Source organism: Callionymus lyra, chromosome 19, assembly GCF_982586985.1.
Source record: "Callionymus lyra chromosome 19, fCalLyr1.hap1.1, whole genome shotgun sequence".
NCBI classification, from domain to species: domain Eukaryota; kingdom Metazoa; phylum Chordata; class Actinopteri; order Syngnathiformes; family Callionymidae; genus Callionymus; species Callionymus lyra.
The window spans coordinates 14,474,717-14,500,956 of NC_141836.1; the positions used below are offsets into that span (position 1 = coordinate 14,474,717).

The window sequence follows — 26,240 nt, forward strand, 5'->3', positions numbered from 1 at the left end:
TTTTTAAAAATGAAAATAAAATGGCCCTTTTAGATTATTCTGTCATGATTTTGGCACATTATTATTTTCACACTTTTATATTTTCTAATAATGCCCAAATATATACTTACCATTTTTTGTTTTTATGATTTGGAAAAACAGCCGGATTTTCATTTTAATTGTGGAATTATATAAAATAAAAGTGTATTCTTTGAAAAGCACAAACTAATGATAAAAACATGAATATAAATGTTTGTCAATTCTTCCCTAAATCCGTCAAAATAGGCACCGTGACGTCATCTCTCGCGTTTCCTCAGAAATCCATCTAACGGTAAGTAAAGCGATTCCAAATAAGTTGCAGAAGTGCGACTATAGGTCCCTCCCTACTGTGGACCAGCGTGGGCGCTCCCAGTCTGTCGAGACCCTGCGTGGGTTTGTCTCACAAGTTCACTGCGGCGGAGCAGCGGCGCGACGTGAAGGTAAGAACACTTTGTTTTTTTGAGCAATAAAATTGAACTTTTGCGAGTTTCTGACGACGATCCTCCGACATTTAGATGATATAATAGATGTATTAAACAGATCATTTAAATCGGGTGACTCAATAAAAAGTTTAGGTCGCCGATAAAAGTTTTTTTTTAACTTTTATTTAAGATTAGATTAATGAAACGTTATATTTATATTTTTTAGCACCGTATCATCATAATAACACAGAACAATACAATTCAAACGAAAAGATGACCAACAATTATTTATATAATGATATTCATCTCTGCGTGAAACATGTTTATCTGCAGTTTTTATACGCATTTTTTGTATTAAATCTATATAAAATCCATTCCAAGAGACAAATAAAATGTATATAAGATGCAGAAAATTTCGGTTTCTTTTTTGGAAACACCAAACACAAGGCAACAACACACTTTGTAAGTCAAGTGTCACACTTCTTCTGACCTTTAGAAACAGACAAAAACAAGCAGCACCTCTGAATAATAATATATTTAAAATGTTTATTTTTACGGTTGAAACAACTTTTCGATATCTGTATACATCAACGAGAATTTGTTGTCTTCTATGTTTTCGCCACATTATCAAGGTCAAAGGTTAATTTGTGGTCAGTGGCACGTCAGTCATCTGACACTTTCATTAAATTACATTTTGCTGTCTTTATTTAATCAGTTAGATATTGATCCTAAAAACGTCTCCGGGCGTTGTTATGTGCCATAGTTGTTGGATCAGGTTCCCTCGGCAGGATCTGCTAAAATGATTTCGTACCCACAACACAAAGGCACCATTGATTCTGCGCTGCACTTTGTGTGGTTTTGTCCGAGTCAGGAAGCAAAATCGCTGCTACAGATGTCGCATTTATTTATTTGACCTTCAAGCTATTTCGGTGCAGTGGCTTTTTGGAACCTTTTTGAAGTGATATGATCCGTATCTTAGTGGAACAATAGGAGGAGAAAATATTCTCAGGAGCAGCTCTTAATGCAAACTTTATAGTTGATGCTAACATCTGTATTGTCGTCATTTGTAACACAATATCCACTGTTTGTTATCCAATCACTGTTGTCTCACTGTGTTCCCGTTAGCTTTAACGTTATGACCAATATACCAGTTGGCCCTGATTTTCCACGGCGCATTGGTCAGTGGAAAAGTTGTGCAAGGAAGGAAGAGGGCTGCGCCGTCAACTAGGCCGTCAGTTACTAAGATTTATTAACGCACAAGAGGAATTGAGATTTTTCATCCAGCGGAACAGTTACTGTTGAACATATTGTTGAGAAAGGGTATGTTAAAAAAAGAAAGAAGAAGTATTTCCTTTTACCTAAAGCCTGTTACATTGTTGACGTTTTATTCATCTTGATATGTTTTAAATTGAACAGAAAAATCCTCTTTCTATTATTTTAGAAATGGTTTTAAGAAGGAAACGATGCCTTGTTGACCTGACTGGACAACCACATGATCCTCAATCTCCTTTAAAGCAGTTGGTTGGAGATGGTGGTTGCATTTATTTCCATCAAGGCTGAAGTACAGACATTTCTGTCTTTCTTTTAAAGTGTTCCAGAGAGGTTTGGGTGGAAACACGATGATATTCTTACTAAAATGAAATAACTATTCTATATCTCAATATTAACAACCCAAAGTAAAAAAAAATCTGCTTTTTTATGAGCTGCAATGCATTGTGGGTGTTGTTAGTGGGAGTGTTTTGATCGCATTCCCAAGTCCACGAATCATCTGAGATCTACTGAATACGATACAAATATTTGATATAACCCAAAAAATGTGAGCGTCCAAGACAGACATATGGATGTCAAATGTGAAACACCTGGTTTTAGAACTATTTGAAGTCTCTTCAGTTCTTTCAATTCTTTGGCTCAACCTTCGTATATTTGGTCTCCACGTTTTGTATTCAACACTGTGGAGTAGAATTCTTTAAAAAGAAATCTTGCAAACGTTTGTGTATTTTATGTTATAAGTTATAAATAAATAAATATATTTCTTTCTTATTAAAACTACCAACATATGCAGTTAAAGTAGATTTGTTATTTCAATTTTATTGAGTTACTGTCAACCAAAGTCTCCTCCACCTCGTCACCTTTAGCCAAGTTTCCAAGCGTAATTAAAAAAGCGAACAGCGCCTGTCAACACGTGCCAAAAAGAACAAGTATGGAAAACCCCATGTTTTGGCTGAGGTTCTAATTTAACAGGAACGTTTTTTCTCTAAGTGTGTCTTTAATTATGAAAGTCAGGAATTTAACGATTGTTGTGGTACAATGTTGGAGTTGTTTAACGGCTCTGTCAAAATGTTGTGTTTGATTGTTTATGACCTTGAGGTTTCATGTATTAGTGACATTGGTTAAAGTCTATCAACGTCGATTAAAGGCGTGGCTCTTACAAAACCCAACTTTATCCTCTTTGTTCTGTAATTTTAATTTGCTATTTTATCTCTACAGAGAAACAGGATCAAAACTTTCAAAGAGGAGCAAGATGGACATTTTCAGGGTGGTGTTTGTAACCTGGACACTGCTGTGGGTGGATGTTTGTCTGACCCAGAAGGACTGTACCGGCGTGGAGTGTCCAGTCCTGGACAACTGCGTCGAGTCCGTCCTGGATAGCGGCGCCTGCTGTCCGTCCTGCACACAAAAAGGATGCACCTGCGAAGGCTACCAGTACTACGACTGCGTCCAGGCAGGCTTCCGGAAGGGTAAAGTCCTGGAGGGGGAATCGTACTTCGTGGATTTCGGAAGCACCAAATGCTCGTGTCCTCTGGGAGGCGGGAAGATAAGCTGTCAGTTTATAATAACCTGCCCTGAAATCTCCCCCCATTGCATTGAGATCTCACAACCCGCCGAAGGGTGTCAGCAGTGTGGGCGAGTCGGCTGCTCTCACGGCGACAAGAAGTACGAGGCGGGTCACTCCTTTCAGCTGGAGCGGTGTCAGGTTTGCCACTGCCCGGACGAGGGGGGAAGATTGATGTGCTCGCCCATCCCAGGGTGTAACAAGCAGAAGTGGGCCACCACGACAGAGAACAACAACAACCCGTTGAACAGTCGTCATGAGAGCCGTCAAACACGTCCCGAGCAATTTTCCAAGCCGGCGCTGAGAACCTCGCTCCCGCTCTACAAGACGGACACTCCCAGTCCTGGCACGGAGGTCGATGACAACTCGCGAGCGGAGCCGACAGCTTCCACTCTACATAAATTGGCTCTTCTTCTGGAATCTACCACAGCCCACACAGAGTCAACTGGACAAGATGACAGGAGGCTTGAAGCACAAAGAGCCTCCAGAGAGGGCGAAGTTACCACCGTCGCCAGCGCGGTCGACACAGGGAGGCCGGCGCAGGGAACCAGGGATGGCAGTACCAGACCCAACAGAAGCAGGCTAGATCACGTGAGGAACAACAAGGGCCGGAAACACCACCACAAACATAATCCCAACAGGGATCAGGACCCGCTGCCCTCGGTCCACCACAGGGAGCCGAAAGAAGAGAGCCCGCCCGAGCACCCGTCGTACCCCACCATCCAGTTCAGCCCCACCAGTCGAGCTCCCGTCAGGTTGATGGAAGACGAAGAGCAGCCGAAGAGACAAGCTCAAACCCTCCACGGCTACCAGACCCGGGAGGTCGATGCCGACGGTGAGTCGAAACATTCGTTAAACAAAAGTTTTCCAAGAGTGATCACAGCGGAGAGCTTCGGAGTAACTCGCCCTCGCCCGGAGGTACTTGCACTGCTGTTCAGTAGTTGTTCTTTTTTCTTTCTTTCTCCGTTCGTCCTCCCCTCACATCCTGCCTTTTGAGGTGGAATTCATAATCACTCTACTGCTCTGGCCGAGATCCAGAAAAAACAATGTTCATGTCTCAGCGGACAATTGTGTGATTTCCCTTGATAGCGTTTATCTAGCAGAAGACTAAATTTAAACCGACTCTCCCCTGGACGTCGACACATTGTCAGCTGCTACATTTACATGGTTGGATTGGATTGTTTTGTTCTAGAAATAGAAGAACCAAAAACCAAATCATTAGTCTTTAAATGTTCAAACAGTTAGCACGTTGGCTAATTAGCAGAGATTAATTATAGTACTATAGTAGTACAAATATCAACTATAACTGCATAAACATTAGCAACAATAACTATAGAAGTTTATCCAAAAAGGTAATAAATAATAGAAGCACTTTTGGCTTTATCGTTACTTCTGTTTAAACCGATAAATTACCAATAGTCTTAACATTGTAATAACATTAGCAGTTTAAGTATTGGGTGTTTATTCAGCATATCCAGTGTGTTTAGTAAAATGTACACACCTTCGTAACATCACAGGATTTGGTACAATGGGACTTAATACGACAAAGTTCAAATTTCACTCATTTTCTACTCTCCCTCATGTCGACTAAGAGTTGGGATTATTTTCAGAGTAATCTGTTCATTTTTAGTTATAGCCAAAAATGTTTGTTCATTTTAATGTAGCGACTGGAGCTCAGTTTTCTTCGTCTTCATCTTCGTCCAAGGAGCAGATAACTTTGAAAAGAATCCCAACCGTTAGTCGACATGAGAGTGAGTAGAAAATGAGTGAAATTTAAATTTTGCGAGTCGTGTTAAATAAAAAAATCAATGAAAATGAATTTCATTGAATTCAAATGAATTAAATTGGCTTTTAAAATCTTCATTCTAGCTCAGGTTTGATACAAGTGCATTACAACGTTGTTTAAAAAAATAAATTTTGGAGATGAAAACTTTACTTTAAAAAATATTATCAGGATGCTTGCACAAGAGAAGAGTAGAGGTGTGTTGAGACCTGTCCAGGCCTTTCTCTGCTTTCAGCACCGGGCCTCCTTCGGTATGTATAATATATGCTGAACGCGTCTTTGTAGGAGTGGCTTCCTGAAATATCTGTCAGGTTCATTCACAAGAGTGAAGTTGAAAAATGTCCAGTTCCAGCAGTTGACAAATTGTTGTTTTCCACTCCTGTGTTTGTTAAGGAATGCAGAGGTCGAGTCCGCATAAAATACTCGTGTTTTTCTACCTTTTAAAAAGTAGGTGTGAGGTTAATGGGGTGTGACGTCGATGGACAAAAGTTGGAGGTTGGATGGTCCACAGTAGCCATTAATGTGCTTAAGAGCTTTTTAAATATATTAGCCTGTAACCAAAATGCATTTTTCTTCCGGTTTAATTCGTTTTCTTCAGGCAAATGTGTGCAGACGAAGGGGGATGGGCTTCTTATTCTGAATTGGACCTGGTATAGTATTTCTTGGGGGTGGTACCTGAGCACGACATAATACCCATGTGATGAATGAGACCACTGTTGTGGCGTGATTGCCAGACGCTACTCAGTGCTTCCCCATGAGCCAGTGTTATTACCAGTCTCCCGTGAGACCCCTGCCTTCCCAATCTTCCCAGTAATCATCAAATCTCCAGCACACCTCCACACGAAAACTTCACCAGACACAAACCATAATATTTACCTAAACAGGAGGAATGTCCCACACAGATAAACTCTCAGAAAGTGTGAAAAAATGCCCTGAGATAAGGTGGGAAAAAAGCAGACGCGGGACTTGTTTTGATCTGTAACGCTGTCACAGCTGATGTACGATTTCCCTGAAGTCCAATAGCTGCCCTTCTGAATGCACGTTTCAACTGTGTCGCATCAGTCAGAGGAAGATATCTCCCTCTTCCCCGGGTAATCTACGGTGCCAGGTCATTTCCAAGAATTCCAGAATCCTCCATCCAAGCTATAGTCTCGCTCAAATAAGTCAGTCTGATCCGGGAACTGCTGATGCTGCCCAGAAATATCGGCTCCAGATGCATAAAACCACACATAAACCGGAGCGATTGTATAAGTAGAAAGAGCGATTGTGATAAAATGAGACTCAATGAAAGACCCGTTTGTTCTTTTTAGGTATTCTTAAAGCAATAAACATGCAGCTGTGCTTGTTTTCAAATCACTCCAGTAATCTCTTCCATATAAATTCATTTATTGTGTCTTTGATGAAAAAGCCTGTGGGATTGACGACGATATAAATGTAAATTACTTTTATTTAGATTCAGTTTTTTCATTTATTTACCTATTTCAATGTATAAATTCAATGTGTAAATACATATACAGTGGTGGAGGTCATTCACCTTGACCCAGAGACAACACAAGGGATACCACAAACACATTCGGGCCTTCCGGGTCACCTTGACCCTGAGATAACACAAGGGTTGACTAAAGCTAAGCTAAATTCTTTCATTTTGAATGTGAAAACAATTCAGATTGTTATGTAGATTAAATTTTCTAGAGCATTTATTCATATTGTTTAGTTGCATGGAATGAGTTCCTCCTTCCTTAAGGAAATGAACGCAATATCTATAGAATTGTTAAAAAAATTAATTTAAAGAAACATTTCTGGTATGTTACTGTTTCACTTAGATTAAGTTTGTTGGAATATATTTTATTTTATAGCTGCAATATTGTTAAAACTGTTCTTTAAGTGAGTTCTTTTTGTCGTGATAGATGGAACTTAAGTGAGTTCCCACCGTAGAGGTAGCAGGTGAGCAAGAAGCCGGTGGTCGTTCAGTTACAGCTGACTAATAAAAACTTTCATTATTTACTTTTCCTGCCAAATAATGAGCACAACAACCTGATATTTATAGCTGATGTGGTACGACTGAGCAGCCTGGTGGTCTTCCCATGCTCACTTTTTGGTCTCCTCATGGTAACGAAGGCAAAACAGCACTTTCCAAATAATTTTTAACTTAAATATTTGTTTTTAATTTCTGCTTTCTTCAATCACACCAGTTGTTCAAGAGTTACTGAGCGAAATTCTAAAAGGGCAACTAATGTGTTCATTTAAGTGTGTCTTAAATAGATCTTCGACCTCTATTGTATCAGCAGTATGTGACAGTTTGTACAAAATTCTCTTTTAACTGAAAAATTGACATTAGAAAATGGGCCCACCTGGAGATTTTTCTGGAGATTAAATCTTGTTTACCATAACCACACCCACTATGCGATGATTAATCAAACATTGAAGTTTGTCACTGTGCGTCATTAATCCTGGAAGTCTCCACATCCAAGGGACTCGTTGTATAAACAAAGCGGGCGGGATTACAGCTGGCTGGAGGAGGAGTGAAGCCATTTTTAAGTCCTAATGGGCTCTCGTAACCTCTTGTTCGCCCAGATTTCTGAGAACTTTATAAAGTAATAAGTTCAAAACACGGTCTTGATGAGAGAAAGACTTGGAAAATGTCAGTGAGTCAGGAAAGTCACAGAGAACCAATAACTTTTCTTCTAGTCCTATCTGTCATCAACTCTCTTCTCTAAAGTCCACCTGAATTGTAAATCACCCACAGTTTCCCCGAGAGAAAGCCATAATTAGTGACAAACGTTTCTCTACTGTTTCACAAGACGTGTTGAGAGTTGCTTGTTATTACAACTGGATATGTTCTGAGCAATGTCGGCCGATGTCTAATGACAGGCCTGTGAGATGTTCCGCCGCCGAGCTAACATTTGAGATCTCTGTTTTTGAATGATAAATCATCAACGCTCATTGATTAGAAGGTGTTCAGGAAGAGAACTGGTTTGGCCCAGAGATGGTTGAATTTAGAAAGACAGCTTTCATCTTCGATATATTTCTCCTCTGTGTGACTCAACGAATCCATAGTTCAAACCGACGGTGTATATTTTTGTAACTCTGAAGGTTCTTGTGTAACGTTTTAAGATGTGGTGACTCGTGAAAATAAATGAGAAGGCTTAGGAAAGCATCATTTTCTGTCTTTTTAATAAGGGTTCAAAGTTGGTTTGTTTAACAGAAGCTTTTCAAGGTTTGCATTTTCTCATTTGGAAGAACCTTTAAATTATGCACACGGCGGCAGTCGCGGAGTAATTGCTTTGCTCTCGTAATGTACCGGCAAGTGAGGAACCGGCGGAAGAAAAAATGAAGTTGACAAAATGTTTAAATGCTTGAGGTGCATGATAAGATGAAAGTTATTCATCATGAGGCGATGAGGTTTTTGACGTATTTCCTCCCTCGAGAAAAGATCAGTCCACAGAAAACCGTTTCTGTTCCAGCTGCGACATGCTACTACAATCTTGGTTTGGTGGTCCACCACAGTGGTCTTATAATAAAGCTCCAGTCAGGAGGTCAAGTGTTCATTACCATTTATTGCTTCTTGCCTTAGTAGTTGAGGTGCGTGAAAACTGTTAGAGTTTTTTCGAATCCTGTGTGGATGGTAGACCAAGGGCGGACCCTTCAAGCCGATCTGGCCCGAAAGAACATTGGATTATTTTAAATTGTTGCTGACAGGAGGCACTTTTGGGGCTTACGAAAGTACAAGACATGTTTATGGGCTGGATGAATGAGTTCTGAAATATTGCTTGGCCAGCATCTTATGGGTTTTACTTGCTAAGTTGTGTCCTGAATGTCAAAGCAGGGATTTTACTTTTAAGAGTTGTTTCATCACCAGTTGTTATAGTTTGATGTTGTCGTCACTCATGAATGTCGGGTGATGTCATGGACAGAAGCTACAAATCATGGTTTGAACTGGTACAAACTGGATAATGTGTTGTTGCTTGGACTGGTCCTTGACCCACTTAAAAAAAAAACACACTAATGTGTTAGTACTTCCTGCACTTTTGCTCTGATCGGCAGGCCTTGAAAACTGGAAATGTTGTGGACTCAAAAAAATGTCAAGGTCAAAACAAGTCCCTGGTATATTGCCTTCATGCTGATTCCTTCTGCAATAGTAAAAATGGAAAAAGGTTTTTATTATTTATTATTTTGGATAAACCATTATCTAGCTTTTAGTAAATTCAAATTTAAAAATCCAGAAACCTTATTGACATTGACATACGTTCTCATTCTTCATGAAGGAAACGTCACAAAAACTTAAATCTGTTCTATAACTTGACAACATCAACTTACATTTTAGTTAAATATAATTATAACATAATCTATAAATATATAAAACACATTAATGTCACAAGTCACTGCTACAACTAAAAAAGATTCATCACCAAAACTTCATTAACTTATTTATAAAAGCACTTTGATGGCTCAGTCCTCCCCCAAGAGGCTCATTTAACACGACTTAGATAATCAATCAATTTACTGACTTGTATTTGCTTATGGTGAGGCCAATTTTTCAAACCTTTCTGTTTTAATTACCAGTTTAATGTTAGACTGTAAAAATTGCAAAAATAAAATAGCAAGGTCGGCATTAAGTGATTGAAAAAACATCTCAGCAAAGCCTTAAATCAGCAGGAGATCTGGACTCTGGCACCATACAGAGTTTGTTTTACTTATTTCTTTCTAGTTAACAATTTTACAAATGCCTCATGGGCCAGGACCAGGTGGTTGGGGATTAAGTTAAAAGTTAAATCTGTCTAACTCCTTTTGTTTTTGTTTATTTATTGACTAAATTGACATGGTAAACTGCATTCCGTATCCTAAATCTGAACTTTTCCTTCCACTAATTATCCATAAGTATGGGATATTTGTCATCATTTAGCAGCTGGCGATTGATGGCATGATCATTGAAATTCTTTGAACGAATGTTGCCGAGTGACGTCATGGAAGAGCTCGGTTTACTTGTTTATTATCAATAACGGGATAATAGGTGCATTTAAGATGAGACCTGCAGCAAACTTTTAGATTTCACTTCGACACTCTTAATTCATCGGAATCCATCGGCTGTTTTGAATCTGGAGCTGTTTGTGTTTCATTCCAGTGTCTGCCAAGGAGCTGGTGGAGACCTGCTGCGAGACGGGCCAGAACTGGGCTTCGGCAAACGGTCACTGTGACAACATGGCGCCGCCCACTCACGACAGAAACTCCATCTGCTGGTGAGGATGAGGATTCATCCTCCCAAGAGAAATCTAATTAAGATAAAAGTTGATCGAGAGTTCACGTTCGTCGAGCTTGTTTTCTAACTTGACCGGTGGACTCTCTGTACAGGAGAGACCTGACGGACTCTTTGTTCCTGCTCGTGTTGTCTCGTCCATCACACTGTGTGCTTTTTTTTCCCCCTGCCAGGACGGCTCAGCAACAATGTTGTCTCGGCTCCCAGAGAGAGAGTCGGTGTCTGGCTGGAATTGCCGCCGCCCGAGCAGGGAAGACGTGCGAGGAGGACGTCGGCGACAGATGTGGAATCGATTCCTATAAGGTGGGGGGGAGACTGGGCCGAGTAGCTCTGAGGAATAGGTCATCTGAATTAGAAATAGGGTGAATTACCTCGGTACGTGATTGACATTCGCCACATGGTTTCAGGTGCAAAAGGTTAAATCCTGCAAAAGATCGGTTTTCGCTTCCGTTAAATGTTTGTTGCACGATGTCGCCTGCAGGACTGCTGCTCCTGCTGCTCTCTGGGACTGAGGTTTCGAGACGAGGGTCTGCGATGTAACGCCCATCACCACCTGGGCGTCCAGTGCCAGCGGGTTTTCGTCAGCTGCTGCGAGGGACAGGACACTGACCACTGGCCGAGGAGAGAGCGCGAGAGACCAGCCCTGGATTCCATGCCGCCTCCAAGGAAAGGTGATCCAAAATAAAGACATGGTCTACATTTATTACCTCTGCCAAGGAGGTCAGGTCTGTGATATTATTTATCTGTTTGTTTGCAAATCACTTTATAAAGTTCTCCCCCGTCTAAAATCTCGGCGAACAAGAGGCTACGAGAATCATCATATGATGGCCTCACCCATCCTCCACCTAGCTGTAATCACGCCTAGCTTTGTTTATACAACGAGACTCAATGACAAACCTCGATGTTTGACCAATCATAGCATAGTGGAGGTGGTTATGGTAAACAGGATTGAATGTACAGAAAGTGTTTTCAGGGCGGGGCTTAAGTACATTTTCTAATTAAACTATTTAAATGAAAAGAGAAGAGATATACTGATGATACAATAGAGTCCAACATCTATTTAAAAGACACTTAAATCAACACATTAGTGGCTTTTTAAACAACTCCCATGTGAGAAACTTATTATTTTTAATTCCCAATTGTTTTGGTTACTATGGTATTATAAAAAATACAAATTTAGATTAACTTTTGGTATAATTTACTCGATGCATGCATGATGCAAGACAGATACTAGACTAAAGTTGATTCAATACAGTAGAAAAACAACTACCAACATGTGGCTCAATCCGGCAGGAAATAGCTATGAATGTGTTTAAGAGGTTGTTTTTTTTGACCACTCAAATGACAAACATTACTTTGTCTCGGCTGAACTGGTTTATCCTCTCTGCAGTCTCTGATGACCTCTACCCGAAAGAGGCTTTTTCCATCGGCGGGGAGGTGGATGGAGAGAACGGTGTGGAGGTGGAGGACATGGACGAGTGCTTGATATATGAGGGCAACATCTGCCACCACCGGTGTATCAACACGCCCGGCTCGTACCGCTGCGAGTGCTTCCCTGGATACGTGCTGCAGGACGACACGCTCACTTGTGCACCAGGTAGTAATCCTCGTCTGGGAAATGTACTCCGCTCTTTGAAGTCCGTCAGGAGGAGACCATTCGTCCTAATTTGTCCATACGTCGTATTATTTTCCTGCTCGTTCCGACTTCCTTCCTGTCTGCGAGCGCTGATACTGCGTAATAATGGTTATTCTAATCACACACCAACATCTTTTTCCTGCAGTGACAGCTTTGTTCCACTAATCACTTCTCTGCTGTCATCGCGACTCCCAGAAAACAAATATATTTACACTTTCAGTTCTCAAAATAACCATGTAGGGCCTTTTATCTGCAACGACGGTGACAGGGAAACTCAGGATTATATAATGAGCGAGAATGTGAGGCACTTTCTGACCATCAAGGCATTCCTGCCTTAAGATCATTCCAAAGCTTAGGAGCAACAGTCTGGAAGGATTTCTCTCCTCTGGTCCGTAAGTGTCTTCAGGAACCATCAGTCGATTCTGATCCACAGACCTCAGAGCCCGAGCTGGGGTGTAAGGCCGGATCAGATCACTGGTGTAAGGTCTAACCATGAATAGCTCTGAGTAAGTAAGTAAGAACCAGAATTTTAAAGTTGATCCTGAAAGAAACTGGCAGCCAGTGAAGAGTTTTAAGGATCGGAGAAATGTGAGTTCTTCTACTAGATCGGGTCATAATTCTCACTGCAGAGTTTTGTGTTAACTGCAGGCGTCTTTACAGTGTCTTTGTTATAGCCAGAACAAGATTTCAAGGCATGTAAAATTGCAAGAAAATGAGGGGGAAAAACGTATTGGTTTATAAGGCAAGATCTAAATCATGAAGTGAGTTAAAAGTTGGATAAAAAATGAGAAATGCTTATTCTACATGGATTTTTTCGGTCGTGGAGAAAATGTAAAAAGATTTAACAACGTAAAATGTAAACCTGGGGTTTTAGCAAATGTTGATACGGAGAGATATGGCCAATTTTCTTTATGGTTTATAGATCAATAACGTTTGTATAAAAACAAATAAACATTGATGTTAATTACAATTTAGATGAATATATTCACTGCGTTTTTGTGTTGAAATTAAATTTCCCGCCGTTAGATGGCAGCGGTTATTACTTCCTCTGCAGCCAAAGGAAGAATAAAATTCTGCGAGATCACGGCGATGACTGAGCACAAGAGGATACAGTCGACTCCATCAGCTTTTAAAGCTGATGTTTAGTCATATTTTGGTTTCAAAACAAATGAAAGAAGTTACGACATCGTCAAGAGTCATGTGGTCTGTAACAATATCCTTGTTACTACAGTATTGCAATATATCGCCATACATATAGGTATCGTTGTACCAGTATCCTAACACCAGATTCTTGCCAAAACAGACCCCTAATTGAAACTATTATTTGATTCTCAAATGTTCGATACACATTTTAAGTCACACTGATAATATGGCTAAGAGATCACTGAAAATGTTGTTTTCTTTATTCATTAATCTGTCGCTTTTTCCCTTATAGGGGTTGTTTTCCATTCATTTTTACACCAAAAAACAGATTCAACTCTAAATACAAAATGCTTACGTTATTTGCTTCAGGAGCTTTTATTGCTCCACAAAATATATATTCTTAAATTAATATAAAAAGGTATATTAAATTGAATTTATTAATGTTTCAGCTGATGAAATGACCAGAAACAAAAGGCACTTCTTTAGTAGAATGACCTAGAAAGGTTCAGACAATACCAGGAGAAGCTGAGTGAGTTTCCGGCAGAGATCTTTAATCATTCCGACGGTCTACCGACACGATCTTGTCTCAACAGGATGTCAGAGCTGTTATTAAAGTCAGGCTCGACGACGCTCACTAATAAAACCCAATGTTTGTCTTCGGGCTTTTTCCTGTCTCTCCACTTTGCCTCGTCTTCGTATGGAATTAGCGTCACGTGCCTCTGACTCTTCGCCTTCCTGTTGTTGCAGAGATGTTGGATGAGGAGAACACGCTGAAAGAGGATGATGACAAAGTGGCGGTGGAGCCCACCTCGCCCCTTCCTCTCCCCACCCGACCTGCTCCCCCGCTCGACCCCTGCCAAGGTCAGACATTTACAAGGACGTGGCAGATTACAACAAGCGTTTTCATTCATCACGACATGATTATCTGACAGAGGAACATTCATCTTTGTGGAATGAGATCCGCTCAGGTTTCATCTTAGTGTAATTGTGCTGCCAGTGATGGCATCAAAGCTGCAATTGTTGGAGCAACAAACACATTATTTTCATCCCTTGTCATGAGATGAGCAAGTTTTCTCTTGTTTGGTTTCCATGGCAACATGGACCACCTTTGACTAATGTAAGCTATATCAGAGACCAGCATGAGGGAATCACAACACTGTACTGAAATACAACACTGCATCTTTGATGTGACATGAAGTTTTTTAACAGGCAACCTCTGTGAGCAACAGTGCACCCCAGCGGCCGGAAGACCACATTGCTTCTGTTTTCCAGGATTTTCTTTGAATGCTGACGGACAATCCTGCAAAGGCAAGTGCTGCTCAGAGCCCCATAACGCACTGCAACAGTTGTTAATCCCAACAATTAATGTCGTAAAAATTGAGTTGTTTGTTTTTTTAAATTGAAGTATCAGAGATATTTTGGTGATGGGTGAATTTTACAAAGAATAAAAGGTTTTAATTGGAAGTCAATGACAAGGATGTCAAAATTAAATATATTAAATGTCTTTTTTCATGCGAATCATGAAATAGTACAGCTTGTGGGAGAAATTGACTTGTGTTGCCTCAGGGTCACCAAGACCCTGAGGCCCGAAAACAAATGGATGAGAGGTATCCCTTGTGTTGTGGCCTCCGGGTCACCTTGATCCATAGATAACACAAGGGTTAAAATTCTTTATTTTAGACACACAATTATTTAATTTACAATTTATTTTTAATGAAAACTGTTTTTTTTTTTTTAACAAATTCACTTGCACATTATTTGGCAGCAGCTGAGAACACAGAATGCCTTTTCTGTTGGAGTAAACGTTACCCCTGAGAGCGGATAATAAATAATTGGATCCCCATTTATAACTTTTTATGTCTTTTTCTTTTCTTTCTTCATATTCCCTTCCATCTTTCATCGACCGTAAGTTGTCTATTCTTTAGGGGGCGTTGGATTCATAATGGATTTCATTTTGAACCAGGTCTTAAGGGCCACTTATAGGTCTGGACTTGGCCCTAATGAAGTGAGATACTAAGCGACTACTTGAAAACACTATACAACTAATAAATAGCAGAAGAAAACGCTGCTGCCACACGTCTGACGTCCCCAGTGGCTTCGCCACCAATCATATCCCCAGAGGAAGTCTGCTTTAATTTGCTTTACATGGCGAACACTCCTCAGCAGTATGCCTGACAGTGTTTTTAACGTGTTCACTCGTAATAACACCTGTCTCCTCCTGCAGATCTAGACGAGTGTTTATCTCCGCACGCCTGCCAGTTCAACGAACGCTGTGTGAATACTGCGGGGAGTTTTATCTGCCAGAGAATGATCACATGTCCCCCGGGATACCAGAGCAGCGGGGGCATTTGTGAAGGTACGATACCACTTATCAGCCCCTCATCAGTTCACGTCAACAACCATGTGTTTGTTTACGAATCGTACCATCAGCACTATCATAAAACTTTTGATTTTAACTGGATGAATGCATTTTATCAACAAGATAAATTCGATCTGTTGAGTAAAGAGATATTACTGTTGATCTGGGTCAAAATTAAAATAATTTAACTATTAAAATGTAAATTAAAATACCGCTTGTTATCTGCAAAAAATGGTTATGTAATAAAAGTAGTTACTCCCGTGTTTATTCTGTGTATAACAGAAACTAAAACATGGAGTGCTTAAAAGCAAGGTCATTGTCAGTACAATGTCATATCTATTGATGTTTAGTGATTTTGGTTATTATCAAGTAAACCATGGAATATTTTAATATATAAATGTCCCTTTACGGTTCAATACATCAACAAGACCTTGTTAAAAAACATGGTCTCAATGTTTTTATATGAATGTAAATATAAATCTTTTTAGTCATTAGTTAAATAACATGGATCATTTCCCAGTGTCAAACATACAAATAGCTCATTTTTTATTCATCGAAATTCACTCTTTTAACCTAATTCTTTATTTTATTTATAAAGAATTTGGTGTAAACAAGTCGTTCCTACTATACTACATAGATAAAAATCTTCCTTTCCACCTCCCAACACTTTATAGCTTAGTTATTTATTGAAAATCCTTTTTTTTTCCAACTGTAAAATTAAATCAAGTAAGTTTGTAGTCATTCTCAGATTAGATATAACATATCTCCTTATATTGTTGTATTAAACTTGTGATTTATTGTATTACATCGCAGTTTTTTATGACACAAGCATATCCATCCATTTAAAATACATGTTATAATGATCATCTGTTATTTGCATAATTATTTGTATATTTATTATTAATTTTATATTTATTATGTTGAAATAGGACCACTATAACTACAGAAGTAGCAAAGTATGTCCTCAAAGAAGCGCACATTTTCAAGATAATCTAAAAGCTTTTACTGAATCAAAATATTAAATAAACGTAAAAATGTCTGACAAATTTCTTTCTAGATGTATATATAATATAGTGCAGGGTACGGTTGCGTACTGTCAAGCTTCCTCAAGTTATTAGTTCATTTGTCATCAGAAAAGTGGGACTCGTTCATCACGGCAACAGAACATGGTCACATTATTGAGTAAATCCGCTACGGAAGACAAAGTATTCCAGTTGGAGCAACAATGTTTGAACGGCCTCAGACAACGCTCGACACTCCTGATGCCCCTCCACTATCAGTGGGAGGTCTCTGCCATTTATCCTGCCTCTTGTTTCCTGCTCTCTCTCTCTCTCGCTGTCTCTGAGTGTGTGTCAGGTTCACTCAGCTCTCGCCAGCTCTGCCAGGCTTGTGTCAGGAGCAAGATGCTCAATCACTTTCTGCCGCTGTTAAGAGATCTGCTCTGTATCTGCGGGGCTGTCTGCCAGATCAGGTTTAGGCTGCTATCCTGCAATTACAGTGGCGAAACCCTGCAGGCTCTTTTAAGAAAAAAAAGGTAAAACACCCATGCATTATGCACTCGGAACACATATGCACCGCAATTTGTGCTCTTCGGAGAGCGTTACTTCCCTCCAGCATGAGTTCAAACCACAGTGGCAGATGTGGGAAGATGATTGACAGCAGGTAAATCCCTGGGTAGGCAGGTGTTGTGGGATCAAACCACTGCGATGTGCACTGAGAGGGGGACTGCTTTGACACTTGATGGTTCATTCATCTGGCTGTAATAATAAACTGTCGTTTACCTCAAGCACAGCGGTGATTAGTTTCAATCCCCTGACTCTTAAGTAATGACTTGGAGCGGATAGCGGGAGCCACAGTGACCTCCAGTGGGGATCAGTGGGTACTGCGTCTCTCGCTGCATTTCACACGTCCACCAGATTATCAGACTGAAACTAATGGTGTTTGACTTGTCTTCCTTTTGCAATTAATCACACTCTCACTGCTCATTAGTTCATTTATGCGCCCTCTTTCACAGACGTGGACGAATGCGTGCAGGCGAGCCATAACTGCGGCGTCGCCTTCGACTGCGTGAACACGGAGGGGTCGTTCAGGTGCGACCCCAAACCTAGCTGCTCGGCGGGCTTCACGTTCGACGTACATGGCAACTGTGTAGGTTAGTGAAGTGGATTTCAACCAAAAAGTTTTGTGCAGATTACGACTCATTTTGTTTACTTTTTGTGACATAAATACCTTAGATAAAGTTAAAAGCAGAATCACATTTAATTTGTACAGTTTTAAAAATACCTCAAAAAGAATTTTTATCATTAAATTACCAGGTCGATGTTGCCATTTTGTCTTCATCACATGAGTAAATACTATTCTTTAACCTACAGAAGATCCCAAACAAAAGATTGTGAATGAATTGCTAATATTGAAAGACATGATTACCTCTGACAATGAGATTATCCTCTTCCTTAAAAAACTGAAACACAAAATCTTTAAAAAGATTTATGATGAAAAGATTTTGTCGTATTTGTTTGTAACCGCTGTTAGTCAAACGCCCGGCTCACTTAAAACATTACAAAACGTAGGTTTTAAAATATTGTTTCTAGCTCCCCTGGTGGCCGTAAAGTTTAACTACAATACAGTCTAATCTATGTTTTCAATTCAATTCAATTCAATTTTATTCAATTCAATTTTATTTAAAGTGTCTTATCATAACAAAGTTATCTCAAGACACTATACAGTTGAAGTAAAGCTATAGTTGATTAAGGAAAAATAGATCCCAGCAATTCAACAGTTTTACCCTCGCCAGGGCCAGGACTTGTTTACAAAACAAGATAAAGGCTCTTGTTGCGTTAGTTTTTGGTTTTATCTTCCTGTTAACTTCAAAAAGACTCTCAGTACTTTATATTAAAAAAAATAAGTCTCTGTTAGGTTCAGCAGGGGGTCAATCCAGGAAACTTTGTTTAATGATTCTAATAAATTGATCTATACTGTTCAAAATCAAACCAATCATTCCAGAAAATACATATATAGATGTCAAAAATTAAAATAGATCAAAAATGCTTATTTATAAAAACACAGAATACAATTTAAACATTTAAATAAATAGACTTCAAGATCAAAGTGGTGACAGAAGGTGCAGTTATTCTTTATTCGACAAATGTTTTAAAGTTAGTGGGTGACTTTCTTAAGCTTAAAAAACAGTAGTAGCCAAAGATATAACTGTAATAGTTGTTTATGAACTAATGTCATCTTTTGAATGATTAACACTAAGTTTCTCAGACAAAAAGACAAATTAAAATCAATTTATATTTACGTATAAATGTTTTATAGCTTTTATTTCCTATATCTATCTTTACACATATAACACTTGGTTTTATTTTAAAGATACGTTTTAAATTTTATCCCAAAAAATCATCTATCTTTGAAAGAAGTATTAGGGTTAAGGCTGATGAAGGAAGTGTGTCGTTATGATTCACACCGGATTAGGGGTTTGATTGTGCAGGTGACGGAGCTCCAGGGCCAGAAGGGTTAAATGCCACACAGGCGGGAGATCAGAGATGTACTTGTGAGGGGATAAAAGTCCTCTCTAGTACAGAGTCACGCTGTGGAATTAGCCTCTAGGGGCAGGAACTGGGGCAAGTCGAAGCAGCGGCACGACTGTATGAAGACATGTAAAAGAAACGTCAGACAGCACACGACACCGGAGTGTGTGTGTGTGATGTGTGATTGCTTTGATATCACGGTGTGGCTGCCCCCCTGGTCTCTTTGTGGCTTCAAGTATCTCCCCTCTGCTGCCTCTCCCTACCCTTTATCTCTGCCTTTTATTCTCCCCTCTAGACATTGACGAGTGTCACGCTGCAACACCACCATGTGGTTCTGGCTTCAACTGCATCAACACAGTGGGATCTCACGTTTGCCAGAGGAAGATGATATGCAGCCGCGGGTACCACGCCAGCCCGGATGGCTCCAGATGCACAGGTGCAGAGTTTGAAACAAAACATGTTTAGATGTATGTGTTGTTAAAGTGGAATGGAAATTAACTTTTTTTTTTGTTCTGCTTTCAAGATGTGGACGAGTGTCAGAGTGGCCTTGCTCAGTGTGGAGACGGACAACTGTGTCACAACATGGCTGGATCCTACAGATGTGAATGCCAGGCTGGATACCAGTACGACTCGTTCAGGAGGATGTGCATGGGTACGACCGACTAGTTTAAAACGAGGGTTTACAATTTAAAAGGCAAATAATGTGTTGATTTAGGTGTGTCTTGAATTGATCTCGGACCTCTATTGTATCATCAGTAGGTGTCTGTTTGCACAAAACTATCTTTTCATTTAAGTATTTATATTAGAAAATGTGCTTAAGCCCCGCCAACAGAAAACAAAGTTTTTCTGGGGTTTGATTTTTGTTTACCATAGCCACACCCACTCTGCTGTGATTGGTCACTGGGTGACAAACATCTATGTTTGTCACCCAGTGTCATCAAACTCGGAAGTCCCCACCTCCAAGGGACTCTTTGTATAAACAAAGCATAGAGTCATTAAAACTGACTGGAGGAGAAGTGAAGCCATTATAACATCATAATGGACTCTGCTCTCGTAACCTCTCGTTTGTTGAGATTTCAGACGGGGGCGAGACCTTTATAAAATAAATAACTTCAAAACATGGTCATGATGAGAGACTTACCAAGACTTTAAGTCAGAAAACTTGTAAATGAAAGAGATTTTAAAATTAATTATAAATCATGTCATTTAAGATATAATATATTAAATATAATGTTAATAACATAAAAAAAACTGCACTTTATTTTATAGAAGACAAGTCTCATTTTTCATGCATTCATTTTCTTCCTTGTCTCAAATCCACCATAAAGCAGTTCCAACCAAACATCAAAGCTTCTCTGCTTTACGACCCAACATCAACTTTCCCGTCCTCCTGCTCTGCAGCTTGTGTTTAATATTCCGCAGCACTCGGGCTGCTGCTGTTTCCCAGAATCTGCTGCTGGATTCTCCAGCTCACGTCCTCGCTGCAGAGGACTCAACTCCCACGACTACCTCGCCTCCCGTTTTCTGATTCATTGACCCCCATTTTAAAAGGAGTCTTGTGGAGGGCTTGGTTTAATATGCAATGTATGTTTTGGAAAAGGCTTGAGGTAGTGCCTGTAGCACAATAATTCAACTTTATAAAGTATTGGACATTAAAAGATACTGTAACTACTCACATAAGAGAGGGTTCGTTCACTTTTTAATCTGAAACCCAAAGAGATCTGTAAAAAAAATATCATCAAATATTACCATTTATATAGCTTTGGGACTATTTTTTGTACAAAAACTATCAAATCCACACACAAAAATCCATGAAACATTCAACAAAAATATAAATTTAATTTGTATCAAGGGCGTCCAGGAGAAAAACAAGCCTTTCTTGAGAAATACTAACCACTATTAGCCCCCAGTTGATTGACACCACAGCTATACAACGTTTTGATTAACTATATACCTGTTGTCATGCACACATGTCAAGTTCCGGCTCTCTCCCTCAGACGTAAACGAATGCTGGCGTTACCCCGGACGACTGTGTGCCCAGACCTGCGAGAACACCCCGGGGTCCTACCAGTGCTCCTGCACCTCTGGTTTCCGTTTATCCGACGACGGAAACAACTGCGAAGGTGTGTGTGCCGTGCATCTACGTGTGCAAGTCGGTGCACGTCGTTGCAGGTTTTTTTGCGAATTTGACGGCGAAAAATATGCCTGTGATTTGTGCCCAAACTTGAGCGTGTTCGCTTATGATGGTCTGATATTAACGGTTGACACGACGAAAGACATGTTGTATAAGAGCATTTGAAAGAAGACAGAAATATAAATTAATCTGCTCTGATACGTGAATCAAAGTCACGAGCTTCAACTATTCACCTCCAGATGTGAACGAGTGTCTGAGCAGCCCTTGCAGCCAAGAGTGCGGCAACATCTACGGCTCCTACCAGTGCTACTGCAGGCAGGGCTACTACCTGAGGGAGGACGGACACACGTGTGAAGGTGAGGGGCCCGACGGTTGACACAAACAGGAGCCTCCACCATTTCCTTTCTTCAAATAAATTTCTTTTTGATAATTGCCAGATATTGACGAGTGCTCCCAGAACGTCGGCCACCTCTGCACCTACAAGTGTGTGAATGTTCCTGGCAGCTACCGGTGTGCATGTCCAGAGTATGGATACACCATGTCAGCGAGCGGGCGATCCTGCCGAGGTAAAGACACAAAACTGTCTCGAATATAAATCTTCTTACTCATTAGAAAACAGAAGACACAATCCTATGAATACACAACAATTCACCACAGACTGACAACATAAGATTTGATCAAAAGTATGAACTGCATATATACAGTATATTTATTCTTAAATAAATGCTAAAATAATCTCAAAAATATGCAGTAGTAGAAGTACTAAATTCAATAATAAATAGTCACTCATATAATAACAATAATATAGTTTAAGAGGAGAAATGTGTTCCAAGAGAATAAATGCTATTTTATATCCATAAGAGCTACAAACACGGTAATTATTTATTATATATTTTAGTATATTATGGATGGAAAAAGTAAAACTATTTATAGATAAGTATTTTAAATGAAATACGATTTTAAGTGATTGTTTCATAGACGTCTTCGCGACACTAGGGGGCAGTATAGTCGCTAAACAGAAGGATTTAGTGCAGGGTTGTATGTAATGTAATGTAATTATCCGAGTTATGTATTTTTGACTGTTCTGAGGCAAAGAGAAATAAAGTAGCCTAAATGTAATTAAACTATTTACAGGAAAGAAAAGACAAAATAACATTTCAAAAAAGTATAATTGTGCCATAATGTTGTTTTTTTTAAGTTATATGATTGAATATTAATTGATTATTAGATAGATGCTCAATATATAGAGAGAATAAAACAATGGATAAAACATGAATAATATATGATATGATATAAATCAATTTTAAATTATATTTCTCACTTTTCTTCAAGATATTTTGAAGGAAAATTGATGAATGAAAAGATACAGTAAAAGTATTACGTAAAATAAGAAACTTTAACAACTTTTGTTTCAAATAAATAGTAATAATTAATAAGTAATAACTAAAGTATTCTTTTTTTACATGATTAGTTTTGTAGTTTTTGTCAGCCAACTCGATGATCACAAAAATATCTAAAATGGTGTCACGTCTTCAACTAAACTTCATTAAACCTGTGACTCATGCTTCAGATGTCGACGAGTGCTCCACTGGCGCCCACAACTGCTCTCTGGCCGAGACCTGCTACAACATCCAGGGGGGCTACCGCTGCCTGACCTTCACTTGCCCCCCGAACTACCGCAAAGTGTCCGACACGTAGGTTTGAAACTGTGATTCAAATCGTGTGATATTGCTTCGTAATCTGGACGGACATCAGTCATAAATCATCTCCAACACTCTTGTTAAAGTGATGGACCTGAAGCTGTTTTACTGATTTTGTGTTTGTTCTAGACGTTGCGAGAGGATCAGCTGTCCGAACTACCTCGAGTGTCAGACCTCCCCTCTGAGGATCACCCACTATTATCTCAGCTTCCAGTCCAACATCGTCATCCCAGCCCAGATCTTCCGCATCGGGCCCTCGCCGGCCTACTCCGGGGACAATGTCATCGTCACCGTCACCGAGGGGAACGAGGAGAACTACTTCAGCACCAGGAAGCTGAACGCCTACACCGGGGCCGTGTACCTGCACCGGCAGGTGGAGAGCCCCCGAGATTTCCTCATCCACGTGGAGATGAAGCTGTGGAGACAAGGGAGCTTCACCACCTTCCAGGCCAAGATCTACGTCTTCATCACGGCCAACTCTCTCTAACGGCTACAGACTCTGATCAATTTAACCCTTTAAGTTATCACCACTTTGCTACTGTCTTCTAGTCTAAACTGGCTTTCATCCTGTCTCCCTCTGTCGATCACAAGAGTGGTCGTGAACTGCAGTTTACTACAAGCATTTGTTATTTTCATCCTAATTAAGGCACTTTTTACATTTTCATTAGAGGTGTGTATTGATAAGAATCTGGCCATACGATACGTATCACAATACAGGGGCAACGATACGATAAATTGCAATATTGGAAGAATATATTTGTAGTTCTTTCATTTGTTTTGAAACCAAAATATGTCCAAACATCAGCTTTAAAAGCTGCTGGAGTCCACTGTATCCTCTCATCCTCAGTCAATGCGGGATCTCAATGTTCCTTTAACTGGTGAGGAAATGATAACTGCTGCCATCTAGCGGTAGGAAGTTTAATTGCAACAAAAAGATAAACGAGGGTGAATATTTTCATGTAAATTGTAAATAAAATAAAAATCTAATTATTTCCTTTCACTCAAAATTTATTAAACTACCAACCATAAAATAACTATGGTATCACCTAGAATATTTGCAAAAAATGAAAAACAAAACAAAACACAGTGACATAAAGGATATTGTGATATAGCTCCATATTGATATTTTCACCCCTAATTGTGATGTCTAAAATGGCATGAAAACACTAAATTTTAAGTATATCACAAAAAAAAGAAGATTTCTTTTTGGATATTTATATATTTTCAAGGCTTTTTCAATTAAGTAGCTGCATTTTCCGCCAACCAAAAGGATGATTTTAATTTTATCCATCATTAATACCCAAATACTATCTGTTGCTGTATCTGAACAACTGGACACATTTCACCATCTAAGTACAAGCTGCTGATTTACCTTTGAAGTATTGTTCCTTATTTAATGTCATCATGCATTTTTGTACACCTGTGTTATTTCATTAATGTTGGATGTATATTTTAAACTCGGTTGCGAACAAACATGTATTTTTTAGTAAAGTATTAGATGACCTTGTAGTTGTGCAAGTATTGAATAAATATATTTATTAACTCTTTGTGTCTTTTTTTATAATTATTATAAAATTTTAATCAGATAATTGACACTGATTTCATCAGAGCAGAGCTGGACACAGTGGTCCGGGGGCCTAACGTGGCCCGCCAAAAGTATTGATAAAGCCCACATAAGGTCAGTGTGGATCTCAGTGTATTGTATAGTATTCAGTTGTCACTCAATGTTATTATTTCTCGTGTGTTTATGATCGTTTTGTTATTTCCTCTCATATTTAAAGTTACTTAATGTATGATTTCTAGCTTCTCATATTTGTGAGAGTATAACCATTTTTTTTTTTTACCCTTGTGTATTCTTTGGGTCAAGGTGACCCGAAGGAAAGTCTTTCACCTTTTGCGCTATACAAATAACAATTACTTACTTACTTACTTACCTTGACCAAGAGAAAACACAAGGGATATTTTTGATTCATTAAATGACAATCAGACTCATTTTCTTAGAATATTCCGGTTTTTATACATATTTGTTATCATTTATAAATAAAATATAATGGTAAAAAAACGTTGTTTTTTTTACTATTATTGTTTCCTTCATTTTTCTGATTTACTTTTAAATGATTACCATAAAACCATAAAATACACGAACAGATTCACATTATTATACGAGGAAAGATTTACATTTTCCCACTGTACACATCATAAATCCAAGGAGTTACACTTCCACCTACTGGCTTGTTGAGGTACTGGCCTCCTCGTGCTGCACAGTTCAACAGGTTGAAAACAGGTTTCATTGTACACTAGAATCCTCCTTCCCTGACCCTGCTGGACCTTCTCTAATCATGGGAAAGGGTGTGCGTGTCTGCGTGACAGCAGTATTTATGGATGTCACCACGAGGACCGACCGTTTGTCTCGATGGGAGATACTTGGTGTCAATTCTGGACTGGGTCGAGGAAACGCCAGCTCCTGACTTTGACAGCTTCCTCCGGTGAGCTGCAGGATAACCAACTTTCAAAAAACACACCCGACGACCACAAACGTCTCTATCACGTTTGCGTGATTGATGTCTCTTTCCCCTAATTAGCTTTATCTTCGCCTCGAGATTAGGAGGTGCTGTGTTTCAGGGACGGCCAATCACACGTGGGAAGACGCAGACATCTATCAAGGCATTACGGACAAGGATAGGAAGTCCTCAAAACTCCCGGAGGGCGGAGAAGTTGTTGGATAGAAGTCGTAAAGATTTAACGAAACGTTGCTTTAACCAGAGTTTCTTCCGCCATCCTCAAGGGTGGGCTTGAGAGCCCATAAGGCCGTTGGGAAACGAGTGCGTTCCGAGCGAGATGGATGCAGAGCGGTGAGCAGAAGGGGAGGTAAAAAAGGGGGTGTAACAGACACACTTGTCTTTGATAGCTCAGGTGGTCATCACCCGAGGGGGAAACGAGCGTTAATGGGCATTCTGAGCGGCAGACAAGCACAGGCTAGCGTTCTCCCTTCTTTAGTGTGGGAAGTATGTGGGATTAGATCAGGCTCTGGCAACTAGACCTGTACAGTAGCCAGCTGTAAGTCAATCTTCGTAACCCCTTTACCATCATGGCCCCTTTGGACAGAACCCTTTTCTACTCGCGCTCATATCGACTAAAGGTTGGGATTATTTTCAGAGTAACACGTTCTTTTTTAAAGTGAGAAATCTACATTTAATATAGCGACTGAGGCTCAGTTTTCTTCGTCTTTATCGACAAACTTGAGCTTCAGTTTCTACTTTAAAACTTACATTTTTGTCTACAAAAAAAGGAACAGATTACTCTGAAAATAATCCCAACCATTAGTCGACATGAGGGTGAGTAGAAAATGAGTGACATTAGAATTAAAGGTGAACTATCACTTTAAGATAGAGATTGCAATCATTGAAGATTCCTACCGTAAAAATCAA

General features: G+C 39.6%; 1 protein-coding gene across 1 annotated transcript; it reads left to right on the forward strand.

The window, feature by feature from the left end:
* Positions 1 to 359: 359 nt before the first annotated feature.
* LOC148059642 (fibulin-2-like) lies at positions 360 to 24,354 on the forward strand. Its single transcript, XM_087781408.1, has 17 exons — positions 360 to 458; positions 2,928 to 4,108; positions 10,179 to 10,293; positions 10,484 to 10,613; positions 10,792 to 10,981; positions 11,701 to 11,907; positions 13,837 to 13,950; positions 14,299 to 14,397; positions 15,314 to 15,445; positions 17,463 to 17,600; positions 19,274 to 19,414; positions 19,502 to 19,630; positions 20,976 to 21,101; positions 21,352 to 21,468; positions 21,550 to 21,678; positions 22,683 to 22,806; positions 22,942 to 24,354. Exons 2-17 carry the CDS (start codon positions 2,962 to 2,964, stop codon positions 23,297 to 23,299), a joined length of 3,396 nt encoding a protein of 1,131 aa, XP_087637534.1. The 5' UTR covers positions 360 to 458; positions 2,928 to 2,961; the 3' UTR covers positions 23,300 to 24,354.
* The last annotated feature ends 1,886 nt before the right edge of the window (positions 24,355 to 26,240 follow it).

Excerpts from the sequence above, each read along its gene's own strand:
- LOC148059642 (XM_087781408.1), top strand. The coding sequence starts at position 2,962 with ATGGACATTTTCAGGGTGGTGTTTGTAACCTGGACACTGCTGTGGGTG. Across the intron at positions 10,294-10,483 it reads GACAGAAACTCCATCTGCTG|GACGGCTCAGCAACAATGTT; the intron begins GTGAGGATGAGG and ends TCCCCCTGCCAG. Across the intron at positions 19,415-19,501 it reads GGATGGCTCCAGATGCACAG|ATGTGGACGAGTGTCAGAGT; the intron begins GTGCAGAGTTTG and ends TCTGCTTTCAAG.